Source organism: Netta rufina (assembly GCF_964035555.1).
Source record: "Netta rufina genome assembly, chromosome: Z".
Lineage (NCBI taxonomy): Eukaryota > Metazoa > Chordata > Aves > Anseriformes > Anatidae > Netta > Netta rufina.
This window is the reverse complement of record NC_140126.1, coordinates 23,265,899-23,293,113: the sequence shown is the minus strand read 5'-3', so window position 1 is coordinate 23,293,113 and position 27,215 is coordinate 23,265,899. Positions and strand designations below refer to the sequence as shown.

The following is a 27,215-nucleotide window of genomic DNA, read 5'->3' as shown; positions in this document are numbered from 1 at the left end:
GGGAACGGGGCACCTAACTCAAAGGGATCTTCTCTTTCTGGCCTGCCAGGGAGCTAACTACCAGCTATGGGGCTGTTTTAGCAGTGTTTCAGGAGAGGGAGACCACATCCCCCACACCACTTCACTATGAGGCTGTCCTCTAAGTGCCTTGGGGAGGTGATGGTGCTGTTCCATGGAAACTGTAAATGTTGGTGACATTCCTGTACTTCCTTCCGTCTTGCCACGAGCGGAGGGAGTGGTCAGACAATAGACAATAGATTGTAATATCTCTGAAAAACATTTATATCGTATGGGTGTGTTTTGGCAAGCGTTAGGTGAAAGAATTTAAAGCATTGCATTAGTATTTATCAAAAGCATTAGCCTTAGGTAATGCACACAAAAAACATTTGTTCTTTATCTTCACATCTATACGTTGGTATACATAATTGAAAACATTTTACATGGAAAGTAAGGTTAATATTTTCCAGCTAGAAATCACCTTTTATCTTATAAGCTGCCAAATATCTATGCCAGCTGCATGCAAATACCACTGCTGAAATGCTGCCACTTTGGAAATGATGAGTGGGAGGTGAGATGTAGATTGGATCATCCCCCAAAGTGCAAGAATGGGGAGAAAAATACTTTTAGCCATAGATTGGAAGGCAAAGCAAAACCTGTCTTCATGGCAGAAAAGCAGCATGAGGTCTTCTGAAGAAAGGACTTCTACAAGCCAGAAAAAAAAATAAATCTTTCATAGGGCCTGAACAGAGCAAGTAATGTGAGTGGTATTCAATTAGCCCTTCAGAAATAGTTGGTTAAGGTTGATAATTTGTCTGCACTTTCAGAATGCAATTGACAAATTCTCATGCAAGATCCTGTTCAGGGGAGATTGCAGTAAGCATGTAAAAAGCCTAAGATTTGCCCAAGAAATAGAGAATAAATAGCAGCGGTAAATGATCAGGTCTTTATCACTGCAGAAGTTTAAAAGCTGGATTCTCCAAGAATTATGTAATAGGATTGCAGTTTAAAAATTACTTAACAGTCCTCAATTACTCATTTATGTTTGGAGGTTCTAAATTAACACTGCTAGTTTAAGGGCAGGCAATAGCTGAAACAGTCAGTGAAAGCATTTATGAAACATACAGAGGTCATTCAGAAAAGTAAATATCTTGGCATATAAAATAGTTTATTGCTATTTAATACATCAGCTGCATGTCCACGCTGTGAGAGTTTTGTTCAGTTCTAATTGTTTCTTTCTGGACTAACTATAGATAAAATAGATAAAAGGAAGACCTGTGGAGGTGAAGAAGTATATTTTTCTTGATCATATAAAGTTGAGTGAAAAAGTCAGAATTGGCCAATGTAGAGGAAAGGAAAACAAAAACAAAAAAACATTCCTCATCACGAATTAAAGAATAATTGCCTAAACTGAAAGGTGAGGAATTTTAAAGCCAGTGTAAAACTTACAGTGCTCTTTAAATATGAACACCAGTTTGCTCACAGAGCACTGCCCTGAGTACATCTGAAATTGAGGCTTGTATTCAGGTTGTCATTAAATATATCTGGTGATAAAGAGAGCTTGGCTAGGGAAAGATGTTGTGTACAGGGAAAATCTTTTGTGTTGGAGCAGCTGGGAAGACATTTCCTAAGCGAACAAGTTACCCAGTAAATATGCTCCATCCTTTCCTCTTTTTTTCGTTTAACTGTGGCCACAACTGGTGAATGGGGGCCGGCTGGGGTGCAGGTGCACAGGAGAATGTCCGCCCCTGCGTTCCCGTGGGCCCAGGGGATCCATCAGTGCTGCTCGAACCTGACATTCCAGCGAGCGGAGATGTTTTGAAGTGGATGCTTAAACCGTGGATTTATATCCTCCCTGTATTTTCAGTTATCCATTGTCTGCTGTTATTCCCTGGGGCTGTTAATTATATATATAAATCAAACAAAGTCAATGGGAGTGTCTAATATTTAAAGTGAAAGTCTAAGGCTTCCAGCGTCTGGGGCAAATTACTCTTTCCAGGCCTAACAAAGCTGGCAGGACTTCAGTTAAGGGAAGGGCAGAACAATGATCTGCTTCAATTGTGTTTTATGTAATTTGTGCACTTTATGAAGTGCTCATATAATAATTATTTTATCCCTGAAAACCTGATAGATACTTTTATAATGAGCTTTGAATTAAATTTGCATTTGAATCGCATGATCTTCTTTCAACAAATACATTGTTATCTCCGACTGCAATGTGGATTGAGGAATCACTTGAAACATAATACAGAAGTAGTGCTGCAGACCTCAGCAGCCTGAAAAATAATTGAAGTGAAGTAAGGAATGTTAACAAGCTCAAATGTCATCATCTTCCAAAAACTGACATTTAAGCTGATCCACATTCCCTCTCCTCCTTTATGTGGAACACAAAAACGCATGCATTGTGGGGTAACTAAAAGAAATGTTTGGCGGAGCTGGTTAAGAAACAGTGGACATGTTATTTTTGTATTAGCTCTTGTATAGCCACATTCGAGCCTGTTTAAAAAATGTAGTTTGTGTAGTGTAAAGATGTTGGGGGAAGGGATAATGAGTTCCTACTGAATACTAATTGCCTGTGAGTTGTTCAGGGAGACTGTATAAGAATGGAGGATTTGTTGTAAATTAGTCACTAGCTGTATTGTGCATTGCTATGAGGTTAGACTAGTGCTGTAAAGGTGCCAGCTCTACAAAATCCTTATGATTCACTGTCTCACTTGGTGACTGTGTGATGGAGAAAACACTATTCAGACTAAATATTATTGGAAAGAGAGCTCCTCTAATGACATTGTAATCTTTCTATATAACACTTAAGCTTTATGCTCATTTGAGCTAGAAAGATGGGAGCGACAGGCTTTTGAGTGGGTTATCTCTGCTTTCCAGCTGCTACATCCCAAGGTCTGCCAAAGTCAAAAACACTGAGAGGGGAGGCATTTCTCCGCAGTTATAAAGGGTCCAGCAGGTAGACTATTTTTCTTAGTTTACTGTTAATCTTTTGCTTCTTCGCTCCCAGCGTTTTGCTTGTCCTCAGTTTGAGACTCTTGTAAATCCTAGCTTTAACATGGAAATGAAGCTTTGAAAAACCTTACACTGGTTTGTTTACTTTTGAGACATATTTTCTCATTCCTTACTCAGCTCCTATTGTTTTCATTTACATCAAAATGGAAAGGTGAGTTAATGATTCATTGGCACACAATGACCTTTCAAATAGCTCTGGACCACGATGGAACAGTTCCACTCGAAGCTCTCATACTTTAACCTCCTTGCTTCTGCCTTAATATTTGCAGCCTGATCTGTCTACATGCCTGGACGCCTGAAGAGAGCAAACATTTACAGCTTTTCCCTCCCCTGTGTTTAGTGGGCAATTTGATCCTTCTTTGTCCATTCCTTTATTTTACATCACTCTTAGACTTGACTTGCAATTGAGAACAACAAAGTGCAACTTTGAGAATCTGCTCTCTGCTTATTGAGCAAAAAAATGGACTCAGACTCTGATTCACCTTTTAATTACTCTTGGCCTTCCCTACCTAAAATGCGGATTCGAAGAAGGGCATCCAAACAAGGTAGAAAAAGCTGTCTTCTTCTAAATGACTCTTGCTTACTTGCTCTGCCTCTTTTTTGTTGTCTGGTTGTGTGCAGGTGGCTATCGACAGCTGTAATGAGGCAGATTTTCTTCCTTTTTGTCAAAAGTCTACCTCACTGTTAGTTATGCTTTTGTAAATAATGTTATTGAAAATTGTTGAGGAAAAAAGTGTTTTCTCCAAATTATGTACTGTTCTTTAAAATTGTTTTAATTTCTTTACTCTCTCAGGACTTCTTTTCTTCAGGTTGTATGTGTTGTTCTCACTAAGCAGTTCTGGTGCCATGGGAGCTTGCAGAACGGCACTGCTGCAGCTACACAAAATTCTGCTAGCTACAGTTGTTTTCACTTAAGGGGAATTTTGTAACTCAAATATGTCTCAACAGCTAACAAGAGAACCTTTACAATTATGTACAGAAATCTTATCAGAACGAAGAGGGAATTCTTTTGCTTTCTGTAAAAGAAAGAGATGGCAGGGTCAGTCATTCTCTGCACAGATACTGGTGCAGTTAGATATTGTCTGTCTTTGTGGAGAAGCCTCTGACAGGGAAGCATTATAAATTGTCAGCATGAGAAAAGGAGTTTTAAGGAGACGGAAAAGCACTGGGCAGAAAATTTGTGTTAGGAAGAATTATCATTAAAAGCCTTAACAAGGAAATATATTTTTTCCTGCATTTAGAAGCAAAGAAAAGAGGACGAGTGGAAAAAATGTACTTTATATTTCCTTTCATAGTTTTTTTTTGTTTGTTTCAGAAAGGGAAAATAACAAATAAGAGAATCAAGATCCATCAGTGTCATTAAAGTCAGTGAGTGAGGAGAATCATGTTGTTTACACAGGCTCAGACTTTGACCTTAACTTTTAGAGCAAAAAACGTGTACAGAATACACTTTTTAAAGCACACAGCAATTTATGAACTATTTATTTGTGGGGAAATCCATTATTTCCCAAGTGCAGAGGAGTTTTTGTAATGTGTGTGGATGTGTACACAATCTGTAAAGAAGATGAAAAGGATTGCAAATTGTGTAGTGTGCAGTCTGTGTCTCTCATGAGTACTTGATTTATTTGTATATGTTGTAGCTATTCACCCATCCTCCATGGCACTTTGATTGTTCTTTATTTTACCTTAGGACAGCATTATTATTCTTAGATATTTTATGTGTTACATAGCATTGTATACACTCCTGATGTTTTCATGTTATAGTGTTGCATCTTGATTCCTGTCTCTTTGAATAACATACCAACACATGTGGCATGTGTGCACAGGTGATTGGCTATGTTGTGTTGCTGGAGCAAGAAGATGCTCCGGGTGCACCTGTGTGTTTCAGTGGTAAATTCCAAATGGTGTCTGCGGTGTTGAAATCCCGGCAGCAAGTAAGGTGGGAGAAGCACCTCTACGAGGGGATGAGTTCTTCTCCACTTTGCTCCAGGACAGCTGTGTTGGTCGCTTCCTTTCCAAGCAGAACGTGACCTGTTTTCACATGGCCAGGTGTGGGACATGGTGCCTTGCATCTGTGTTTCCATCACGTACAGCTTCGGGTCTCAGTGAACAAGAGACCCTGAGAACTGTCTGGAGGCAGTGGGGGATTCTTCCTCCCCACCCCAAAAGTCATGAAGAGTTATGTACCTGTGTTGGGTGCTTTGGCTGATCTGGGCAATAAATGTCAGCTTCCTTCCTTCTTCCCCAAGCCCATTGTTGGTTTCACGGTCTGGGGTTTCTCTTCCCGGGAGGTAGTGAAGCTCTGCAGACTTCTGGTGGGAAATTCAAAAGCTGAAATTCTTGAATGCTACTTTGCATTATGTACATCAGTGTTTTCAAATTTTAAGTTTCTCACCCCAACTTCAGCATTTGTCCCTGCTTGGAGACCTCTCAGGCTTCACAGGACAGAGCACACTAAGAAACTAAGCATACTCTATTTTGGAAATGTAGTTTTTGCATTTTGGTGTTGTACAAACTTATTTTTGCCTTTATACTCATTGATTTACTGCAAACAGCTACAGTACCTGCTTCAGAGAGGGCGGTCAGGGCTGTGAATCCCATGGTGGATGAGGTTGCTCTCTTCTTATCCAGGTTTAGGTGACAAAAATCAAAGGTGATGATTAAAAAGTTCCTTTATTGTCTGTTTTTCTTAGTGGCTACTGTAGCATCACGTCTGGAACATCCTGGATAAGATTTCTAGCATACAGCTGCCTGATTGTGTTTCCCATATACATCATGGAGACAGTGCTTTAGTTTCCCGCTCCACAGATTCAGGACACTTAAATGTCACGTTCAGGCTTGTGACAACAGCACCTCAAAGCCTACCTCACTTTATGCACAGTGCAGTGCTGTTCTCATGTGCTTGTTTAATTTTACTCCCAGGAGTGGTTGCGTTGTCTGAATGGAGCACTAAGACTCCCCAGGCTAGGAATGAAGATACCTGGTTGAAAGTAATCATACAGTCCACATCTCCAAATATGCATATTGCTTTTTCAGTGCCTTGTCAGGAATTTGTGGACTTCTGTGAAATTCAGGTGACCACCTCTGGATTTAGAGGAACATTACCATAGTCCTGCATGACCCATGCATTTAGTTGTCTGCATTTCTTCTCTGACTTCATACCTCTCTTACTTCCAGTTACACATTAACCCCTATTTGGTCTGCTGGGGGTAAATGTGATGAGCTGTCTGAAAACTATTTGTTGCATCTAGAGAGGGGAATTTGTAATTTCTTTTCTGGCTCTCAGCTTGGTCACACTGATGTACTTCACTTCCCTTTTACTATGTGCCTTCTCAGAAAATTTAAGTTTTGATTTTTGTGGTAAAAGTCAGTATTATGAATTTGGTCATAATACTGGTTTGGACCATTTTCCAAAACAGGTCATTCAAGGCTATACATCTTCTTATGCCAGTATTAAGCATGTTTTAAATTACCGCCATGATGATCATGTGTTTTCTAAAGTTAAAGTATTTTCACGAGCTTTTGTGCCTGTTAAAATGTGCAGCTTTTGCTGAATAACTTTGATGACAACATGACATAACAAAAGATGTAGAGAACTTGTGCCTAGTCGTTTGGTGGTCCACGTGTTTTATTTTATCCATGTTTGGAGATTATCCTTCCAAGCACTGTGGCTTTTGTTCACCTGCATCTAAACAATGCATACATCTTACTTATCCATTTACCAGGCAGATGACAGAGATCCACATGCTCTGTTAAAGGGAGACATGCCTTTATTTTATTCCCTTTTGGTGGCTGTGGCACAGTATACAGTCAGAGCATTCAGCTCTGAGAAAGAGGATCAGCTTGGTGAGGCGTGCTTGCTGGGTTGTTTCAGCAGCAGAGGGCTGGGTCTATTCTGTGTCATATTTAGGTCGTGTTTTCCTTAATAAGCATCCTGAAGTCCATTACCAACATTTTTCAGAGCTAGGTCTCTTTGGGACACCTTCATTGCCAAAAGAGATGCCAGTCTTAATGTCTTTTCATACACCGTGCTGGAATTTGCATCTGCAATAGGAATAACAACGCTTTTGACTGGGTAGGGTGGGGGATATTTATGAGATACTGTGTTTGAAAATACACTTAATCAATACTCCTAACCTTTCAAATAACAAAACAAAAGGCCTTTCTGGGCTTTAACACTGTCACCAAGTGCAGTGAACTATTACTACCTGCTGTCATTTTAAACTGGTGAAAGGTATTGATGGTCCCTGTAAGACTGATGATGACTCATAACTGTTCATTATGCAGGCTGTTAGCATAACAATTAGTGGGGCTCCAGGAATACAGTGCATGATGTGGAAATTTCTTATGGTTTTGTCCTCCTTTAAACTAAGCTGGCCTTTCCAGTAGAAATAAGTTACTTGTAATTAATAATGCTCTCCCCTGCATTCAGCAAAGTCTTGAAATGCTTTCATGGTTAACACAGTTAGTGCAATGTGGTCATCACTTCATGTATGTTTGAAATCTGAGGGCGAAGTGGGTAAGGAGGTTCAGTGGAATCGTGCTGCATCACAAAGCCCCAAATACCCTGCTTTCTTTCATCTTTTCACTTAAAACTCTGGTGAATATTTAGAGGCATGTTTAACAGCAGACTGGTTGGGGGTGTATAATTGAACCTCCTTCAGCCGAGCACAGGAGCCAAATGCCACCCTTCCAGCTGTACTCACCAGGCTCATACCTGGGGGAGGCAGTGGAGACAGTGAATGCACAAGAGGCAATGTAGAGTTTAATATGTTTTTCTTCAGTGGTTCTTGGTTTAAGATCAGCACTCGGAAAACTTTGCTTGCCACAAGAAAGCACTGCCTGTTTTGCCAAATCACATTTCCTTATGATTTTAGCTGCCAAAGTCTGATGAATTGCTGTAGAAAACAATGGTTTACACTATTTATAAACAAAGACTTCAGGATTTTGGCAGACGTAAGGAAATGGTTTGTAGCTTTAGCAAGTCTCAAGATGGCAGTCACTAAAATCATGTTAAAAATCCTACAGGAGGGAAGAAACAAAATGAGAGATATAAGGATGTTTTTAATGGTATGAGATCCCACAAAGCCTGCCAGGACTAGAAACAAAATAGTTCATAGCGTGCCATTTCTAAATGGGAATTTCCAGTTTTCTCTAAGTATAGAGCTTACTGTTCATGGGCTTTTATGAGATAGGATCTTAAAATTAAATAAAAGCTGTGGTGTAGCGTTGCATTTTTGGCCATTGTCCAGGATTTTTTTTTTAAGGAACTAATGTCCCAGATCTAGTCAAGCGTAGTTTCTAATCCAGTATTTTGTAACTCTTCTTGCAGTCTGATGGCTATAGGCACGGTGTCTTCCAGAAGCAGTTCTAGAAATATATCTTATATACCTGTTTTCACACTCTATAGAACTAGACTGGCTCCCACTTTGTGAAACTTTGCTCCTTCTACAATCAGAAGATACTATGAGGCATTGATGACCAGATCAGGTGCTAGGTTGGCGCATGCTCCTCATACTCAAAAGCAGCTTCAAGAGATCTGTGCCAACAGGACAGATTGACTGTTTCTGTAGCACTTAGTTGGGTTTTCTGCTGCTCAGAACTCTGAAATACTGAGTCAGCACACACAGCTTTCTGTAATATCTGCAGTCACGAACACACTATAGAAATATAAGTCCTGAAATTCTGGTAAAGATTGTTCGCTGTTGAAACTGGTTGTTTATCTTTTCAGTAGCAAAAGCAGATCAGGTGCAGTCTTCATCCCAAACATTGTGTTCACAGATCAAACCTTAATTGATTTCTGTCACTCTGTAAAGACACTATCAATAGTATTTTGTTTATCTCTATCTTAAAATTTTGTTGCTGTTTGTTTGTCTGTTTGTTTTAATAACAGTAATTTACTTCACTGGTTTAAGATTATGTTGCTCCCAGCAGGCTGAATGCTTTGTCAAAGTCATTATTTGGCTGCAAATGGACTGTATTCTGTTCGTATAATGCATCTGATGTTAGATATTTAACATATAGGCCAGAATCCTACATATTTCATCCAAGCCCATAAATCTTGTCCTATTTACTGCGGTTATACTTCTGCAGCCACAGACTGTACAAAGTTCTAGCTTGGTAGGAAAATTGGAAGGTGTTCCTAGCCAAGCTGCAGGAACACTTACTTTTTGTGAATCATTTTGTGGTATCTTTTGTAGTTTTGTTGGCTATAGGTTTCTAGAAACATATACCAAGTGTTAGGCAATTAAGAAATTGGCAGATGTTTGAGAGGCCTCGCAAACATTTCTCAAATTGTAATCTTAAGATTTGGTGCTTACTAGTTAAACTTCTCAATTTTTTTATGACATTACATAAAAAAGAAAATGGTTTGAGAAATAATTGCCTATTTTCCACAATTTATTTTTTCCAGAGCAGAGACATCCTACCTTTGATGTTCTTAGGAAGCTCAAAACTCCACCTACTTTCTTTGCTGCAGCCAGACATTCTGCCATGTTGAATGGAGGAGACGAAATATACGCAAACTGCATGGTAGTAGGCCAAGTAAGTTTATGTTTGAACTTCATGGAAAGGTGAGAAGCTGAAGTCAGTGCCTTAGAGTTGATGCAGAGCTCCTGGATTAGTATTCACATTTCTTATCAATTTATTACCAGCACTGGAGGTTAGAGAGCATGCAGACCAAACTGTATTTTAGATCAGTGCGTTGCACCTGAAATACCTCTTTATGGTCACACTTCTGTATCATAACCTGGGGAAGGGGGACTGGTCCAATCTTAGTCATTGTGTGTAGTCGAACAGCTGCAAAATTTTGGCATCATGAGGCTGTGTTTTAGTGAAGGCTGAAGTGATCTATTTGTTTATAATGTACTGTGAGCTTTGACTTGGGTGAAAGTTTGAATATAGGAATAAGAAATGATAAGATCGTAATGTTAGAAAAAGGCTGAGATTTTGAGGTGTGATTTCTTTCTCTCGCTTTCTCTTTCTTTTTTTCTTCATGCCTTTGTGCTTTCCTCTCTCCCTCTCCCTCTCCCCATTCAAGCACTACATACACTGCAGCCCTCTGACTGCTGAGGCAGAAGTTTCTGTCAGATGTCAGTATGTTCAAAATGCACCTAAAGTTACTGAGAGATGCATGAAATAACGACCTAGGAGTGAGTAAATAGCAGGGTACTCTTTATGAATATCAGTGAATCCTTGATTTTAATAATATTGTGGTGGTAAGGACAGAGCTGCAGAAATGCTCATGTTACCCGAGTGTGTTGCTGGTGGGACCTTCAGTTTGGATTACTACCCTTTCATAGCTCAACATGTAGCCACTTTAACTTAATTAAACTGCTGACTGGGGCAAAATTCTCCTTTAAGCACTGCTCTGCCAGCATCACTGACCCACTCTGTGGTTGTGTGGAGTGGAAACACTGCCTGCACAGTGATAACTTCGGAGGGAGGAGCAGCTGTAAAACCTGGGAGAAGAATTTTTCATTTATGCATCTCATTTGCACAGCACAAGAGAACTACCTTTGATTGCAAATATGGACCGCTGTAAAAATGTCAGCAGTTCTTTCCATCTCTTATGAAACATTGTTATGAACGGGATAATACATCTCAAATGGGGCTGGAGAGAAGGTAATCAATCATCTGAAAAAAGAGGACTTTGGAAACACTTCCACTCCTTCATTTCTTCTTGCTTATACAGGTGCTTTTGGGAGGTTGTCTTCACTGGCTTTTCAATATTATTCTGCATCTATCTAGACAGCAGTAGTGTCTAACTAAACGACTGACAACAGACTGAATTGAATATCTTATGTAGATTTGACAGAGAATTTCAACCTTAGTTTCATAAAGAATTAAGCGTTTGTAACCAGGGTCTAAATCCTAATCCCTCTTCCTGAGAAAACAGTTTCTAGCTGCATTCTTGGTTTTGTGCCAGAGAAAGGATGCCTCATGGCTTGCAACTGCTTAATGACAAAAAAAGAGAGATTCCTTTCTCATCCTTATGTGGAGAACCTCAGTTTCAGGTCATGCATTTTTATCTCAAAGGTCAGGGAACCAGTATGGAAAAAATAAAAGTGTGTGTAATGTATAGGCTGATTTTTCCAAATTAAATTGCATAGTTTGAATTTTCTTCCATATGTTCCCCAGACTAATGTATTATGCATATTTTTTGATTGACTTCAAAATTTTTGGTTACTATCAATTACTGTCAATCCATTACTACTGTCATGCAAAACAGCAGCACAAGGTCTAGAACTTCTTAGCCATATAATTTATCTTCAGTTCATGTGGTATAAAAAGATCTATAAATTCACATGCTACAAAAAGTAACAGAGGAAAAAAAATGAAATAACCATAGAATGGCAAACTAACCTGGTCCTTGTTCCCTGACAAGATATCTTGTTACTACATTTTATCAGCATTTGCTTTTCCTCTGCAGGTTGGGGATTCAAAGATGAACTCCATTCATGGAGATAGTGTCAGCAGTGAAACATGTTTGAATTCCACCAACTCAGCATCAGTGGCAAAGAGCTCTTCGACTCTGTCTCTGGAGGAGAATGACCAATATAAATGTGATCCCAATGAAAGAAATCAAACGTCAGTAAAAAACAGAAAAAATGTAGGTTTAAGGCATACTGTTTTACCTTCTGATCTGTATGGACCAGATTCCACACAAGACATTCCATACAAGACATTAATTAAGAAGAGAGGTCGACTTTATGCTGACATGAAAGAAAAAAGGTATGGAATTGACTCAATAATATGGCCAGAGTAAGAATTGTTTACAGTAATCTTTTATTTTATAAGATGAGGCAGAATCTGTAGTGATAAATATTTTTTGCAAGGTAAAATCACTGTTCATTAACTGATATTTAAATTGTCTTAATGATCTGTTTTTATATGGTAGTTATGAAGACTTTTATTTATCTTTATTTTATTTACAAACAAAAGGTGTCTTCTAAGCAGATTAATTTTTAATGCAAATTTTATATATTTTTAACCTTTTTTCTTGTATGTAATATACAAAGAAAAAAAAATCAGCTTTTCACCGTAAGTTTCCATTATGGTGTTTTTGTCAGAAATTGCAATTTCACCCTGAGTTTTTCTCACTTTTTGTCATTATTTGGGAATAGTTTGACTATTTGTCATTAAGGGAATAGTTCAAAATCCATTGAATTCTGTAGGAGTCTTTTCTTTTTGGCACCTATATGTGGAAGGAACAGCATATTCATGAATTCATATACTTTTTAACCTCAAAATACATAGTACACAGTACAGTTCATGTTTCTGATAGGTTCAGACTTTTCTGCTCTTGTGCTGATACAAAAAGTGTGAGGCCAGCAGAGCCAGTTCTCTGAGGACTCTCCGTCAAATGGCTTTAGGTTATGCTGGTTATGCTGGGAACTGACTGGCTTCAGGAATGCAGAGAGAACTTTGGAGAAGAAATGATCATTTTTGCTTTTAGCAATTGGTTAATACCGTAGGGAAAGCCAAACCAAAATAAAATTAAAAACAAAACAAAACAAAAACAAAAACAAAACAAAACAACAAAAATCAACCAACCAACCAAAAATAAACAAACAAAACCCAACCAAACAACAAAACAACAACAAAAATGCTGTATTGCTGCTCTGGGTAGAAGAGACCTGAAGTCCACTCCTTCTTATGCAGAAGTAAATTTGAATTTGTATTCTACTTTTCAGGAGTGTTTGGACTAACTGGACATAGGGCACCATATCTATGTAAAAACACTTGGAAAGGGAGCAGTAGAGGCTATTCATCATTGTTGATCAATATGATTCAAAGTGATCAATAACATTTTCTCTGTCATAGTCTTTCTTTCCTTAAGCAACTATAAAATCCCACTGGGAGGAATATTGTGGCACGGATAAGGCAACAAATATTAGACTAAAAGTTGATCTTTCTCAGACCTTTCTGTTTTACTAGCTATGGGGATAAAATGCACACTACCATAAATAATCTTCTTCTGCCTTTCTGACGTAAGCATTCTTTCTCCTATACTTGTTTAGTTATTCCTGACTTTGTAAGACCAAGGTCAGGTAGCTATATATAAGCTTTAAGAGCTTATATGAATTTTCAGAGAGATGTGATTGACCTTGATGTATCCACAGTGTAAGTGATTCAAATATTGTACATAAAATGAGAAAAATCAGTATGTAATTTCAGTGGCATCTTCCTTGAAGGATCTGGGGTGATGTGGCAAGTTAGTTAGTAGATCTTTAAAACATCTTTTTATGTCAGAAAAAATTCCTGGCTAAGGTACCCCTAGTAAGACATGCACTGCTTGCCTATTGACATAGACATGTATTGCTTTTCCAGTTTTAAAACATGACAATAACTGATAATATGGTTGAATAACATTTCTGAGAAATCACATATGATATTATTTGGAAACATTGTGAAAGATGGTCTTCAGAAATGTAATAAGGAAGTAATTTTGGACAGTATTGATAGATTCCTCCTTTGGCAAAATGAATTGTAGTGGTGTGGGAAGGAGTTATTGTGCTAATATTTCTGGTAGAAACTCTGGCTATTTAGAAATACCACACATAACTTAAAAATGCTGGAATGTTATTGCAAGCAGTCAACCAGTCTTTCCAGTAGCACTGATGAAGAGACCATGAACTCACATGTGCAGCCAATGTGACCTGACGTGGGAGACCTCTTGCAGCCTGATGCTGCTGAGAAGTCTTATTGTCCTATTCTGTACAGGAACCCCTGCCAATCAAATTATCTAGATGTTCGATATATTGATTTAGCCAGAGATTTTTGAATATGTTTATAGAATCACAGTAGAGCTTGGGTTGGAAGGAACCTTAAAGACTGTCTAGTTCAACTTTCTGACATGGGCAGGGACACCTTCCACTAGAGTACATTGCCCAAAGTCCTGTCCAACCTGGGCTCAAACACCTCCAGGGATGGGGCATCCACAGCTTCTCTGAGCAACCTCTTCCATTGCCTCACTACCTACATATGCTTTTAAATGTATATATTTTGAAATTAATCTCATAAACTATTTCAGACCCTCCTTCAGATCTCTGTTTTCTTTTCCATCCCCCATCAATTCACAGGTGTAGAAAAGACTTCTGTGAGTAGCCGCATGGTATGGTTTACATAAACACACATGCGCACATAGGCACACAGCAAAATCCACACATCTATGTATCTTCCTGCTGAGATCTGAGCTAGTTGTCTTGGTTCTCTTTATTGTTTATGTAGATTGGCAGGTACTTGTGTGGAACAAAATATCTCCTTTTAAGGGAGATAACTATCATGGTTCTGAATATCATTCTCCAGAGGTGGCTAAATGTGGTGGGAATCTGGGTGACTTGGACAATGCAAATATCTGTACTGCAGATCCACTGGGTTAGGTCAGATAAGTCCTGTGCAAAGTGACCAGGTGATTGAAAAAATGTGAGGGTACTCAAGAGTGTGACTTGGGTTGTCATTTATCAGAGTATGCAGACGTATCATTGCTTTGTGGCATTAAGGTTGAGACTGATTCATAAAATCCATGAGACTTAAAGACTTCGTTGTCTGCTTCAGTTCAAGCCTTGATGACCTTGAAGTAGACAGCGGAAATGATGGTGTTTTGGACAGACCCCACATTTCCTCCCTTCCCCTCGGACCTTCAGATGTGAAGGCTTGCAGCAGAGATGGATTAGAGTCTTCTGAGATGAGCAGTGATTTTAATATCAACCAGACAGAATTGCTTTCCTTATCCACCAGTCTGCAAAACAAGGTATGTGATACTGTTTTGATGTGGATTGTCATCCTTTTAAGTTAGTCACTGAAAACATACAAGCAACTCCTGAAATCTGAAAGTGAAAATTCACTTCCCAGGTGGACGTCACAGCTGCTAGTCTCTCCAGAGAACAGCATGGGCAGGGATGTGGAGCAGGGGCTCCATGGTTGTGGCCAGGTTTGTCAGCAGCACAGGGAAAGGGTCACCAGAGACTGCCTTCACCTTTGGAAAAGCATCATTTATCAGAACTGTTTCAGAGGAAATAGATCAGGTTAAGTGAATAAGCATTTTCCAACCAAAATATATTGAGTTAGAAAATGTTTAACCAGCTGTAGTTATGTGAAAGGGTAACAGCTTTGTAAAGAATAAATCCAGTCTGCTGCCTACCATAAAACAATTCCTAGACTCATGGAGGGTCAGCTGGGTTTTGTACAAGGACCAGTGCAGATCTGTCCTCCAGGTTACAGTTTCCTAAAGCATTCTGGCTACATTTATTTTCGTTAGACCTTGGTGCCATTTCTGTCAATATCTGACACATATACAGAGTTATTCTATATTCATAGAGATTCTTTATATTTTATTAGGCAGGCTACTTGTGAAACTGTAGTTTTATCTGACCTTCAGTAAATAATTACTTGAAGGGAGAAAAGAAGTCCAGCAAGAGCTGAATTCTGTTAGGGAGACTTTTAAAAGCAGTATAAGCAGTTTAGGAATAGCCTGTCTTGAAATTTAAATGATGCATCAAAAATCAGAGGGGGTTCCTTTCAAGCCATATCATTGACATAGTTGGGGATCAGAATGTTTTTTCAAGCACAATCAAAAAAGTACGGGAGAAAAGGAGAAAGAAGCTAACTGCTTTCTTTTGAGACTTATCACTACTTACCAGGACAGGGTGTTAGTCTATATGATATGTTCTTATGGTATTAAACCACAAAGAATTAGTGGTTCCCATAGGAAAAAAACATAACTTGGTCATCAGATAAATGTAATGGTGCACAACACTGGATGGTGCTTGCCACCAAACGAGAAAAATGTAAGCTTCCTCTTAGTCTAACCTGCACCCAGGCAGGCTCTTTTAAGAATTCAAAGTAGACAAAACCTGTACTTGAATTTAAGACTTTAATGAAGCCAAGTGAATATATGTGTATGGTCAACTGTCTCTTTTAGAAATGTTGCCACTGATTTATTTTGGTTCTGTTGCTGGCAAATTTCAAACCGATACAGGTTCTCATTTGCTGCAATTTGTTGTAGGAATGCTCACTTTCTGGAATTCGGTCACGCTCCTATTCCTGCTCCTCACCAAAAGATGTATTAGGAAGACCTTACATTCCTCAGGACTTCACAGTTGGTGATTCAAATGAAGGTCAGTGCCAGCTTTGCTCTTGCTTTTCATCTGCACCCATGTTTGCCTGCTTCAGACCCAGTGCTGATGTCTTTACTCAGGCCCGTTGTGTCCCCTCGGTACCTGTGTGCACAAGGTCCATGCACTCATAGACCTCACTAGTGCCCGTGAATGAAGGGTTTAGTTGCCCTCAGGTTCCTGTACCATCTTCCCTTGCTTTTCTCCCATGTACTACCTCCTCATGCCGTCCCCCAATACAGCAGCAGATTCTTAGGAGGACATGTGAACTGGGACAGCGAGACCATTAGTCAGAAAAGGTAATGTAGACACTAATCTTCTTTTCCAATGAGCCTTACCCTAACCTCCTGCTGTGTGCCCAACAGAGACTGAAAGAAGGCTAAAGATGATGCGGAAGCAGAGTCGGAGAAGGCGAGTGGCCCCAGTTTCCCTTAGATCCTGGCGAATCTCTAAAATTGTTGGCTTTGTGGTCTTTTTCATAATCAGAACCCACCCTCTCCTTCAAACAAAGTTGGAGGTGTCTTGGTGGGGATTCATGCGTATGGCATCTGCATGCTGTTCAAGCTGAGGGTTGGGCTCAGCCTGTTTCTGATCAGATTGAGCTGTCAGATTTATGAGTGAACAGGTGTTTTCCCACGGAAAAATTCTGTAAGAACATCACATTCTATTCCGGTGTTGTCAAAATGACTTTTCTGCTTAACCTGTAATGTCTTACAAATTGTTTCTAACATGCTTTATTCTGAGTAAGATTTTATGTCCCCTTGAAATGAGTACTGTGTGCTGCAGCATGTAGTTGTGCTGCATTTTGTCACACCGCTTATGTATTTGCAACCATTCGTATCCTACAGATTAGTGAAAAGTCTTTGAAAATGCAAGGCAGAAGGAAATAAATAAAGTATGTCACAGAAGCAGAGGATGACTGATAAGCAGAACCTTGTAATGTGTGTGCTTAGAGTTAAAACCTTTGACCTTGTTGCCAAAGGGACCGTTGGTGTCACAGAACATTAAGTTTCATCCAGACACCCTTACCTGCTCCAACCTAATCTGGGCTTGAGCCCACATCCTGTCCATTCTCTCCTCCCTTCCCCCTAGGACTGTCAGTGCTAGACATTTCCCTGTGTTGTTGGAAACCTTCTTCTCCTTCTCCTTCTCCTTCTCCTTCTCCTTCTCCTTCTCCTTCTCCTTCTCCTTCTCCTTCTCCTTCTCCTTCTCCTTCTCCTTCTCCTTCTCCTCCTTCTCCTCCTTCTCCTTCTCCTTCTCCTTCTCCTTCTCCTTCTCCTTCTCCTTCTCCTTCTCCTTCTCCTTCTCCTTCTCCTTCTCCTTCTCCTTCTCCTTCTCCTTCTCCTTCTCCTTCTCCTTCTCCTTCTCCTTCTCCTTCTCCTTCTCCTTCTCCTTCTCCTTCTCCTTCTCCTTCTCCTTCTCCTTCTCCTTCTCCTTCTCCTTCTCCTTCTCCTTCTCCTTCTCCTTCTCCTTCTCCTTCTCCTTCTCCTTCTCCTTCTCCTTCTCCTTCTCCTTCTCCTTCTCCTTCTCCTTCTCCTTCTCCTTCTCCTCCTTCTCCTTCTCCTTCTCCTTCTCCTTCTCCTTCTCCTTCTCCTTCTCCTTCTCCTTCTCCTTCTCCTTCTCCTTCTCCTTCTCCTTCTCCTTCTCCTTCTCCTTCTCCTTCTCCTTCTCCTTCTCCTTCTCCTTCTCCTTCTCCTTCTCCTTCTCCTTCTCCTTCTCCTTCTCCTTCTCCTCCTCCTCCTCCTCCTCCTCCTCCTCCTTCTCCTTCTCCTTCTCCTCCTCCTCCTCCTTCTCCTTCTCCTTCTCCTTCTCCTTCTCCTTCTCCTTCTCCTTCTCCTTCTCCTTCTCCTTCTCCTTCTCCTTCTCCTTCTCCTTCTCCTTCTCCTTCTCCTTCTCCTTCTCCTTCTCCTTCTCCTTCTCCTTCTCCTTCTCCTTCTCCTTCTCCTTCTCCTTCTCCTTCTCCTTCTCCTCCTTCTCCTCCTTCTCCTTCTCCTTCTCCTTCTCCTTCTCCTTCTCCTTCTCCTTCTCCTTCTCCTTCTCCTTCTCCTTCTCCTTCTCCTTCTCCTTCTCCTTCTCCTTCTCCTTCTCCTTCTCCTTCTCCTTCTCCTTCTCCTTCTCCTTCTCCTTCTCCTTCTCCTTCTCCTTCTCCTTCTCCTTCTCCTTCTCCTTCTCCTTCTCCTTCTCCTTCTCCTTCTCCTTCTCCTTCTCCTTCTCCTTCTCCTTCTCCTTCTCCTTCTCCTTCTCCTTCTCCTTCTCCTTCTCCTTCTCCTTCTCCTTCTCCTTCTCCTTCTCCTTCTCCTTCTCCTTCTCCTTCTCCTTCTCCTTCTCCTTCTCCTTTGGAAAAAAGCTGCTCTGCAGCCCACACTGCAAATGTAGTGTGCTCTGCACTCACCAACTGCTGGGAGCAAGGGCCATGGATGAGAGGACTAACTCATCCTGGACTCTGCAGGCTACAGAGGGGCTGTGTCTAGGTCCATTTGGGTGTCTGCCTGCTGGAAACCTGCCCCTTCTGCCCAGCTGCCAGCTCATGAGGCATCTCACTCAGGGCCTGGCTGTGCCAGAGGGAGGCACTGCTGACCCTGTACATGGCAATGAGGTGTAAGCCAAAGAGAGGAATGCACGATGGCAACAGGCTGGTCTTTCTCACACCAAATATGATGAAAAAATGGGAAATCCCCATCTAGTTCTGAGGGAAGCTTTTTGATATGCTTAGGTTTAAAACAGCTGCCTGTTTTTATTCAAGAAGGTATTACCAGGCCGTAACAGTAAAGGATTTGTCCCTGCTCTGTAGATGGTGTGCTCATGAACAGTGGTCGATCCCTCCTTCAGGCTCTTACACTCTCTAAGTCAGTGTCTCTGCTCCACCCCTGTAGTAAGTACCACGACAACCCCACAGCGCTGTTTTGCATGAAGCTGCCTTCATCTTCCTTGGGCACCATGGTCTTCGTGTCTTCAGAAAGCATCCTGCTGCACAGGTTTTGTTTGGCAGCTAACTGAGATGCTGTTTTGGTCTCGCTGCTTCTTTGACTCTGGCTCTCGCTAACCTGAACTACATGTTTGTCTGAAGACGTGCTGACTCAGTGGAGCATGTTTAAGTTTGTATCTAACCTTAAACATGGCACAGTCTGATGCTTCAGGTTAGCTGTTTAAGTATCTTTCTGATACTTTTCAAGTAATCTCTGCAAAACTAAATTACTTCTCATATGGAAATAGTAGAGGAAATTCTAATTTATCAAAACAACCCAGCTTACCTATCTATCTATCTACTTATTTATTTATTTTTGTTTTCTAGGTAGTTAGCTGAAAAGTGTCTCCTTGAGACCTCTCCACTCTTTCCAGGGTGTAAACGTTTAAAAAGTGACATGGTCTGTGCAGTACATAGGCTAGTACTGTTCCTCTTTAGGAAAAGGTGTTTTTTTTTTTTTTTTTTTTTTTTAATAGTGTTCTAGATAAAGCTGCATTAAACAGGCAATTGTGAATGTTAGAAGAATATCATGAAGATATATTATGACAGATCTGCTAAAAAGCAAAATGGAGTATGAATCATTCAAGTCTGGGTTGTTAAGAAAAAAAAATATATTTTTTATTTTTTCTTAAGACTGTTTGTAGAGGCTGGCATTTGCTGATACCTGTCTATCTCAGTTCTATCAGGTTCCACCAGCTAACCGCAGCCCAGTCAGCAGCGGCGTTATCCTAGAAAAAGCTGCTTCTAATGTACCTATTTGTTTTTGCTTCCCTAATTTTAAAATGACATTGCAAGCGCTTAATGACAAGCTTACGGCCCGGTGGTGGTCGCGTGTTTCCCGTAAACGTGGTGTCTTCCCAGCCTGATGTTGGTTACCTGCTTGTGTCTTGCAGAGCGAGCGTACAGCCTGCCCGAGCACTCCCGGGAGAAAAGGTAGGATGCTCGTCGGGCACGGGTCCCAGGAGCCGGGAGCGGGTCTGTGCAAGCGTGCTGCCACCTAGGGAGCCGAGCGGGGAAAAAATAAATAGTGTTTATCATCTTTGTAATAATGAGAACTAAAACCAGAATTAAACGCTGTAGCTTGTAAATGTCAGATGAAGCAACCCCCATCTAGGTTCTGCTCTGTTTCCCACTGGGATGAGTTGTTTTTGCTGGTCTGTGTTTCTAGGATTCAGGAGGAGGAATGGGATAAGTATATTGTTCCTTCAAAAGCAGAGCCTGAAAAATGTAAAGTGAGTCGGACTTTCAGCTTTCTAATGAACAGAATGACTAGCTCGCGGAATAAGTGCAAGGTAATTTGAGATTTATGTCTATATTATTATCTATAATTATGTCACTGTGATTAAATTAATTGTAGATGAGAATCTAAATTTTTATGTAGACATAGCTTGTTCTTTATTGCAAAAAACATGTAATAGGAAGAAACATCAGTCTTTATCTTGTAATTTTAAAACTTATGCAGAATACCCTCAAAAGGCCTTCATATTAGAAAAACAGCTTTCCTTTTAAATGATAGCATTAGCAAAACAACATCAACTGGTGCCGGTGCCATTTTTCAATGTTATCAATAATTTCATTTTACTGTTTAGCCCAAGTTGAAATGTCTTTAGAAATACCTTTAAGAAATAATTTTCTCTGCTAAATAAAATTAAAAGATATATTCCTGTTCTTGTAATCATTCTCAATAAGTGCTCAAGTCTGTAGCATGGGCACTTAGTCATTGTACGTGGGCACTTAATCAGTTGAATTTCCTTTATTTGAAGTTAATGGTACTTCTTGTATGTGTAAATGCTGCTTAGCATTAAAGAGGTGCAGATTCAAGGCCTGTTTGGTCAAACATACGTGTTATGAAAGGTAGATGACAATGTTTGTGGTTTAATCTTGAGACACCTGAAGTGTAGATGAATGGCATCAATTAAAAGATTGAGGGGTGGATTTGGCCTGTGGGTTGTTTCAGCAATTTTGCAGGCTTTCTAATGCACACTGCTGTGCCCCAGGATATCCTAACATATGTGGGTATGAAGATGGTTAGCAAACTACTGCTGGGGTGAGATCTTCCCATGAGGCAGAGCTGGCTCTGAACACATATGTCCAGTCCAGCAGCCATACATGAATGTGTTTCTGTGTGGTCTCCTAAAGCATGACTACCAGAAGTGCTCAGAGGAATGTATGCTCACACCAACAGAAGTACTGTAAAAATAGTCAAAAATTATTAAATCCATTAACACTTATTGAAAATAGGTTATTTCCGATGTCATTTAATATCTGAAGACAGTTTGCATAAGATTATGTGAATGCAGCTTTAACTGCACAGGCATGAGTTTGCCTGTACTCCTCAAGAAGATGCAAACAAACAAACAAACAAAAATATTTTTTGTATGTGGCAAGTCAATAAGACTTCTTAAATTTTGTTTTCTGGCCCTTTCTTTTTTGCAGGTTTTTAAATGCCAGTCTTCCTTGTGTTAATGCTTTCTCGCCTAGCTGCCAGTGAAATTAATGCCTTCATCATTTTAGAACTTTAACAATGTCAGATGTAATAATATGTTATAGTATTATAAGTCTTCCAGAACAAGGAATGAATGCTTTAAGATCCTTTGCTCTTAAGAGAATGCTGTAGTGTTTCTAAGGTTGAATCATTTTATCTTCTTTCCTAATGTTCTCCCCCCCCCCCTTTTTTTTTTTTTTTCTTGTCTGTGCTGTTGGGGATGAAGACAAAAAATAAAGATACCAAAGATAAAGAGAAACTGAACAGACATAATTTTATAAATGGGACTTTCTCAGGAGTTATGCCATGTATGGCCTGCGAAAAGGCTCTCCTAGGAAAGGAGTCCCTTCAGTGCTCTTGTAAGTAGTTGCTAGCTTTTGTGTGTGAATTTGCAGTGCTCTGAAACCTGCTTTGGAGATCCTGGTTCAGTGTTTTATGTCAAAAAGAAACCTTGCCTAGATTTGGAAGTACCTACTTCATGTAGTGGGCTGAGGTTGGCAGGGGAGAAGGGGGTAAGGACAGCAGATGAAAACTTCAGAAGGGACCACAGTCATCTCCAGGCAGAGACTTCTTCCGGCTGTAGCATCACAGCAGCCTCAAGTATACTTTAGTAAGGGGATCTGAACGAGGAAAAGTGATGAAGCCTCAGAATAACATCATCTGCAGGCTGAGGACCCTGTTCAGGATCAGGCTTTGAAATGTACCTTCTCTTTCAGATTGCAACATGATTGTCCATAAAAGCTGTAAGGAGTGTGCTCCTGTTTGCACCAAGGTAACTTCCTACACCACACTGTTCTCTTTAGAGAATATTTGCTTTCCAAGGGGTTTAGAAACAAAGTGAAGAAAAAACAGAAAGCACAGGAAGCCTTTGCAGACCTAATGCTATATATGTATGCAAAGCATTACAAGGGCATTAAACTGTCTAATGTGAACAACACAGAAAGCTCTGTGCTTGAACCAGAATTTCTAGAAGAGGGTCAAAAATAAGTTTAAAGTGTTATTTGTATTTTTTAAGAACTGCAAGGGCAAGTTGGAAAACGGTGTGCCTGGAGGGTACACAAAGGGATTAAAAAGAAAGGCTGCCCAAAGTCATGGACATCCCTTTTGCAGAAATGGGGTCCTACATGTGTGTAATAATGGAAAGCAGTGGGGACTTCAGGAGGTGACCTAGTCCATCTTGTTACTCTGGGGCAAGCTGACCTTTAGCTAACAATTTTGGCAGATGTTTTTCTGATGTGCTCTGGAAAATCTCTCATTGGGGAGACTCCACAGCCTGTCTAGGCACTCGCCCCCAGCGTTCAGCTGCCACTGCAGACAGAGCAAAATCAGGGCTAGAAAATATACAGGCTGCTTCCCTTTAAGTAGGTGTGCAGATATGGTGAAGTTATCACAAGAAATATGTCACTTTCAAAAATAGATGTGTAAGGTCATTGGCCGCATGGAATAAAACGGGTCTAGCAAAGAAGTGTGCCACAGTGATGCAGGTCATTCTTCAAATCACTGGAGTGTGTCTTTCTGGTGTAGCTGGGTTTTGCATCATGGTGGCTTGCAGGAAGAATATTTCCACACAGAGTCTTCAGGGTAAACAAGGCTTAAACTGGATGTAAAACAGGTATTTTTATTTGTTTTGTTTATAGCTCTCATGTTATAGCACACATTTCTGGCCAACTAGAGGACACTAGGAGAGCTGAACTGGCAATTTTATTTATTGGGACTGATAGGTTATTTGTCAAGAGGAGACAAGAGCCTTTCCACACCATTCTTGTTGACTCATCTCAACAAGAATGAGATACAGAAAACATTCACTGAACCACCTCAGGTGAAATACATGTCTAAGCACAACAGCCTTTCATGACAGGTTTTGCAAAGCACATTTTGGAAGGATGGTTGATTCTGCCTCTTGACACCTAGCCCAGACTTCCTCAGGCAGTATCCTGCCACAAGTATTTCAAGTATATTTGAATATAAAGCCCTGAAGATGATCTCCTTTTCTTGCAGCCTTCATGGCAATATTGATACATAAAAAGCAGCTTATAGTAGCTCAGTAATTTTCTTTGGTATAAATAGATTCAGTTTTGTATTGTAGTACAAATAACGTTTTATTTTGACTTAGGTTTATTTGATATTTTTTGAAATTAGGAACATCATTTAGGACCATTTTCTTGAAGCCCTTTTGTGTGATGTTATATGTAAGTGAATTACTAACTTGACTATTTAGTTATCTGTCTGCTGTGATTTCATTGTTATTTCAAAAATAATTCTTTTTCAGAAATCCCAGGAGAGGTACCATAACAAAAGCAAGCCCCAAGCTGGTGTAGCAAGTAAGTATTTTTGTAGGCTAAGATGTGTAAACGTGGCACTTCAAAGTTAAGCCTCTTTGAAAAAATCAGGGGAATGACAACAGAAACTGTCCTTCATCATTCATGGGAATGGAAATCAGAAGTAGCTAGTTCTGTCTTGTGCTTTTGTCACTCACCATATGCATAGATATTTGGGTCTTCTGGTGTTCAGGTTGCAATGTGAGAGCATGTATGATTAGATACTGTTTTCTTATCAATAGTAACCACACTGGAGCTATTCTACTTTGCTGGGAGACTTTTCTTTATATTCTGTGGTAGAATATTACAGTCTTGCACCATGTTTGGGAGGACATTCCTGGTACCTGGTATGGGTCTACAAGAAAACCAGAGAGCATTTTAGTTTAACTATGTTATTAATATATGCTATACATTTTCAAAATGCTATTTTGTGCTTTGCTTCATAGATTCACGGCTTGGAGATATTCCACAGCCTGTGCTGTTCTCTGTGCGTCCTTCTTCCTCTGTGCCTATTGGACTGTCTGCTGGGTGGAGGGAAGCCTTGCCACAGTCCCACTTATTGTCCAAAAGTGTTCCCAGTGCCAGTTCTGAAAGGTAGAGGGTAGCCACCAAGATTCTTTGCTAAATATATCATTCAGCATTTCTGGGAAAATTGCATCCATTAATTTTTTTTTTTTTTTCCTTTTCCCCTGCTATGGAAGATCTATGCCATTTCCTGAGGAAGACTCTGAGACTAGTACCTGGAGGTCCAAGTCGCGTTCTGAGGAGATGTTACAGGCATTAGGGACCTTTTCTTCAACAGATACATTTATGATGGAAGGTGAGAAGTATTATACAAATGTTGCCTTTTATAACCTATATTCAAAGAGCAAAATAGGTCATTATTTTTAATTAATTACTTTAATATTATTTATTATTACTTTAATATCACTTAATTATTATCATTATTCCTATATAATTAGTTGATACAGGAAGGTGCTTATAAAAGACGAGCAACCTATTTTTGCTAGTTAAAACCGAGTCCTTCATTAAAGTGATACAATCAGACACAATAGTCTTAAAATATAGCTTTTTCTTTCTTCCTGGTAACTAAATCTTTGAAAACTTTTAGAATATTTTTGTATGGTGTTGCTACTGGAAAAAAATAGGGTAAATATATTTGGCATCCTTGCAGAAAAAATATACTTTCTTTCTGCACTCACCTAATTGTTTCTATTGTCAACATACATTGGAAAATATAAACCTACATCCCTTCTGTTTCCCCAGTAGCCTCCAGTCTTGCCCTTGTGGCCTAGAAGGCCAATGGTATCCTGGGGTATATTTGGAAGAGTGTTTCCAGCAGGCTGAGGGAGGTGATCTTCCCCTTTACTCAGCTCTGGTGAGGCCACACCTGGAGTATTGTGTCCAGTAATGGGCTCCCCAGTACAAGAAGGACATGGAGCTACTGGATCGAGTTCAGAGGAGGGCTATGAAGATGATGAGAGGACTGGAACAGTTGTCATATGAGGACAGGCTGAGAGAACTGGGCCTGTTTAGCCTGGAAAAGAGAAGGCTGAGGGGAGGCCTCATCAATGAGTATAAATATTTGAGGGAAGGGTGTTGAGCGGATGGAGCCAGTCTCTTTTCTGTTGTGCCCAGTGACCGGACAAGAGGCAATGGGCTCAAACTGAAGCAAAGGAGGTTCTGGCTGAATATGAGAGGGCAGTTCTTTACTGAGAGGGTGACAGAACACTGGCTCAGGTTGCCCAGAGAGGTTGTGGAGTCTCCTCTGGAGATGTTCAAAACCTCTCTGGATGTCTGTGCAGTGTGCTCTAGGTGATCCTACTCGGCAGGGGGTTGGACTTGATGGTATTCAGAGGTCTCTTCCAACCTCAGTCATTCTATGATTCCAAATCTTATCTCCCACTGGTAAACTGCCCTCCAAAATGGATACACATCCTTGTGAGGTGAACAGATATAGGCATTTTCTGTAGGTAGGTGAGAGGCTAAATTTCAAAGATGAAGGGAATCCTTTCACAAAAGGTAGTGTGGATATGCTATGCAGGACATCTGCAAAATGAATAGTGATCCTCCAAAATCACAGATACTTTTGAAAATGATGGATTTTATTTTTAAATTTGAAAGGTTTCTTCAAGTGAAAAAGGGTAAAAGGATTTAATCTGAGAAGATTTTGTTTGTTTGTTCTTCTCCCCTGCTGTCACATTTGCATTTCAATACTACAGTAATGCTATTGACATCTGGCAAGCATTTCTGTTATAAAACCAATTGCCAGCATTTGCAGAAGTTGCTTAAAGTTAATTCCTATGATTTGATGATTTGTCCCCTTTATTTACAAATAGATGTGTGTGTGCAAAGGAGTGTCCCTTAACATTCATACAGCTGGTATATATGAGATACACATTTTCCCGCAGATTATGTGGATTCGTCTCAATGGACTGACCTCAGCTCAGATGCAAGAGAGTTTGAAGCGGAGTCCTGGAGTCTTGTTGTGGACCCAGCATTCTATCACAAGCAAGAAAAGGATGTCATCAAGAGGCAGGACGTCATTTTTGGTCAGTATATCAAAGCTTCGTGTAAGTTTGGAAACAACTGGGTGTAGAAAATGCACTAGGGAACCTGACGTTTTATGTCTGGAAGAATGAATGGCTCAATTTAGAATAATAAGGCTCAAAGAACATTTTTGTCACAGATTATGATTTATTCTAGAGCTAAGGAAATGTAGGAGCGTACTGTTTACCAAAGACATGCCTACCCTGTTCACGGGATGGTTGAGGTTGGAAGAGACCTCATCCAGTTCCCATTTTAATCAGTTGCTATCCTAGCATGCTCAGTGGGGTACAACTGAGAAAGCTGCATTAGAGCTCAATATATTAAGTCTTCTCACTGGCATAATCTATTAGGTTTGAGGCTCACAAAGGAAAATTTATTATGTGCGATATATGATATATAATATAACATATCACAGAAGGTGTCTAAAATGTTCAGGTGATTACTACACTAAACTGTTTTCTTTTATGCCGCAGAGCTGGTGCAAACAGAAGTGCATCACATCCATACCCTGTTCATTATGTCTGAAATATTCAGGAAGGGAATGAAAGAAGAACTACAGCTGGACCACCACACAGTGAATAAGATATTCCCCTGCTTAGATGAGCTACTGGAGATCCACAAGCAATTCTTCTTCAGAATGAGAGAGAGACGGCAGGAATCATGTGAAGTGGGGAATGACCGTAATTTTGTAATCAGTAGAATTGGAGACATCCTTGTGCAACAGGTAGAGACATCAGCTCTGTTAATCCTTCACATACTCAGGGTTC

At 40.1% G+C, this 27,215-nt stretch overlaps 1 protein-coding gene across 1 annotated transcript in view; it reads left to right on the top strand.

The window, feature by feature from the left end:
- ARHGEF28 (Rho guanine nucleotide exchange factor 28) overlaps positions 1-27,215 on the top strand; it is a 128,850-nt gene that overhangs the window by 64,685 nt on the left and 36,950 nt on the right. The window contains exons 10-23 of the mRNA XM_084305513.1: positions 9,425-9,555; positions 11,444-11,745; positions 14,572-14,767; positions 16,022-16,133; positions 18,922-19,002; positions 19,989-20,028; positions 20,264-20,387; positions 21,807-21,939; positions 22,297-22,352; positions 23,850-23,901; positions 24,345-24,492; positions 24,600-24,718; positions 26,310-26,450; positions 26,922-27,172. Coding sequence (XP_084161639.1) covers positions 9,425-9,555; positions 11,444-11,745; positions 14,572-14,767; positions 16,022-16,133; positions 18,922-19,002; positions 19,989-20,028; positions 20,264-20,387; positions 21,807-21,939; positions 22,297-22,352; positions 23,850-23,901; positions 24,345-24,492; positions 24,600-24,718; positions 26,310-26,450; positions 26,922-27,172 — 1,886 coding nt within the window. The remainder of the gene's footprint in view (positions 1-9,424; positions 9,556-11,443; positions 11,746-14,571; positions 14,768-16,021; positions 16,134-18,921; positions 19,003-19,988; positions 20,029-20,263; positions 20,388-21,806; positions 21,940-22,296; positions 22,353-23,849; positions 23,902-24,344; positions 24,493-24,599; positions 24,719-26,309; positions 26,451-26,921; positions 27,173-27,215) is intronic.